At 46.4% G+C, this 2,131-nt stretch overlaps 1 protein-coding gene across 1 annotated transcript; it reads right to left on the reverse strand.

Moving 5' to 3' along the window:
- Positions 1-236: 236 nt before the first annotated feature.
- LOC128578528 (periphilin-1-like) lies at positions 237-1,105 on the reverse strand. The gene has a single exon (XM_053581210.1). It carries the CDS (start codon positions 1,079-1,081, stop codon positions 362-364), a length of 720 nt encoding a protein of 239 aa, XP_053437185.1. The 5' UTR covers positions 1,082-1,105; the 3' UTR covers positions 237-361.
- Positions 1,106-2,131: the final 1,026 nt, after the last annotated feature.

A 2,131-nucleotide genomic window follows, 5' to 3' on the forward strand; every position in this document is an offset into this window, starting at 1 on the left:
AATGATCTCTAGCCTGTAAATTACACTCCTGTGACCAAATGATTACATACTTGGAAGAGTACAGAACATGAGTAGGCACAGAAAGCTATTCTTCAAGACTGCTTTTTCAAAGCTTGAAAAATTAATTGACCAGGGTTTTAGGCGGCAAAAAAAAGGTGAGAATGGATTAAGACCTTCTACATGTAGAAAAAAATTCTAATGAAAGTATTTTTAGACTATTTTAGACGTTTATTTGATACTGGAAGTATGGTCAGCCATCATACAGTTATTTCTCTTCATCACAAAACGTCCATATTTTAAGGATTTATGCAATTCAGGGAGGGAAAAGAAAATCTAGAAACTTTTTGCCTGAGCTAGAAATCTAAAAAGGCTCTCCAAACTCTTGAGTTGAAGTATCGTGCTCTGCAATGAAATGGTTGAGTTCTTTCAAACGTCGCTCACCTATTTCATGTAAATTCTGCCTCAGCGCAAACTGTATAGACTTTTCTAATGAAGGATCTTTTTCAATCAGCATTTTCACTACCCTCCAGAAAGTTTCACAGTCTTGTCGGTAAGCCTGTTCAATCTCTTTGGCTTTTAATGCTATTGCTTTAGAGCGACGGGTTAGCGCGTCTTCATAGAACTCTATGCCATATGCTGCATTGGCCTCAGGTTCTTGTGGCTGGTAAATGAACGGTGGTGCAGTGGATCCCGCTTCATACTCGTGAATTTCAGGCAAGTTACTTTCATCTGACTTCTCTCGCTTTTCAGCAGCCCACTTTCTTGCAGCCTCAGCAAGTTCTTTTTCAGTTAGCCTACGAGGTTTGGCTAACACCTCGGATGACGAAACTGCGGAATAAAACCAGGGTGAAGTATCTCTTGATGTTTTCAAAGATCGTACGGGCCTCTCCTTATCTGTTTCTGGCTTTCTTTCATGCTGCCGTTTGTAGGAGACATCAGCACGCCTGGACTTCCTACGCTGAGACTGATGGAAAGACTGACTGGTTCTCTTGAAAGGAGAGATTTCATAGTCAAATCGTCCCTCTGACCACATTTCATCTCTTCTATAAGCCTTGATGAGTCCCGGCCGCCCATAATCCATGACTCCGGGCCGCCCAGAGACTCGTCGGCCGCTGCCCACGGCTATCCCAGGCAACAGGCACTTCCGGCGTGCACGATGACCTCACAATTCACCCGGTTTCAGGAAGCCTTTTGTTTTGTTTTGAGGCAGAGTCTCATTCCGTCGCCCTGGCTAGAGGGCGTGGCGTCACAGCGGACAACAACCTCAAACTTTTGGGCTTCAGCGATTCTCTGGCCTCAGCCTCTCCAGTAGCTGGGACTCCAGGCCTCCCGCCACAACGCTCAGCTATTTTTTGGTTGCATTTGTCATTGTTGTTTTGCAGGCCTGGGCTTGAATCCGACTCGCCAGCTCTGCTGTATGTGGCTGGCGCCTTAGCTGCTGAGCTACAGGCACCGAGCCAGTCCTTGTGGTTTTTAAAATCAGTATTGAGGCATGAGAATTTGCCCTCCACCCCCACCCAAATTAAACCTGTTTAGCATCATTAGTCTCACAGCCGTCGTGTTGTTCACCACACAAAGGCACCTGAATTAGAGAAATGAAATGGAACTGATATCCCACCCATGTTCTGTTCATCATGGTTTGAGGCAGTATTGCAAGAGTGTCTTTTTCTAAATCACACAACAGTGCTTTATGGACTAGCAGCAGCTCTCTCTGTTCTAGGGAAATAAGCTTGGAGTTACTTGGTATAATTGGTACTCATATAAACATCTAGCTCAGCTAGATGCTTTTCTAAACTCCTGGAGAGGCTGGATACGTTGGCTCATGCCTGTAATCCTAGCACTCTGGGACGCCGAGGTGGGTAGATTGCCTGAGCTCAGGATTTGAGACCAGCCTGAGCAAGAGCAAGACCCCCATCTCTAAAGATAGCCAGATGTTGAGGTGGGTGTCTGTAGCCCCTGCTCCTCGGGAGGCTGAAGCAAGAGGATCGCTTGAGCTCAAGGGTTTAAGGTTGCTAGGCCTGGCACAGTGGCTGACATCTTTAATCCCAGTACTTTGAGAGGCCAAGGCGGGTGGGTTGTTTGAGCTCAGGAGTTCAAGACCAACGTGAGCAAGAGCAGGACCTTCTCCCCT

This window comes from Nycticebus coucang, chromosome X (assembly GCF_027406575.1).
Source record: "Nycticebus coucang isolate mNycCou1 chromosome X, mNycCou1.pri, whole genome shotgun sequence".
In the NCBI taxonomy this organism is placed as follows: domain Eukaryota; kingdom Metazoa; phylum Chordata; class Mammalia; order Primates; family Lorisidae; genus Nycticebus; species Nycticebus coucang.

Bases quoted from the DNA above. Each gene is read 5' to 3' on its own strand.
- LOC128578528 (XM_053581210.1), bottom strand. From the start codon at position 1,081: ATGGATTATGGGCGGCCGGGACTCATCAAGGCTTATAGAAGAGATGAA.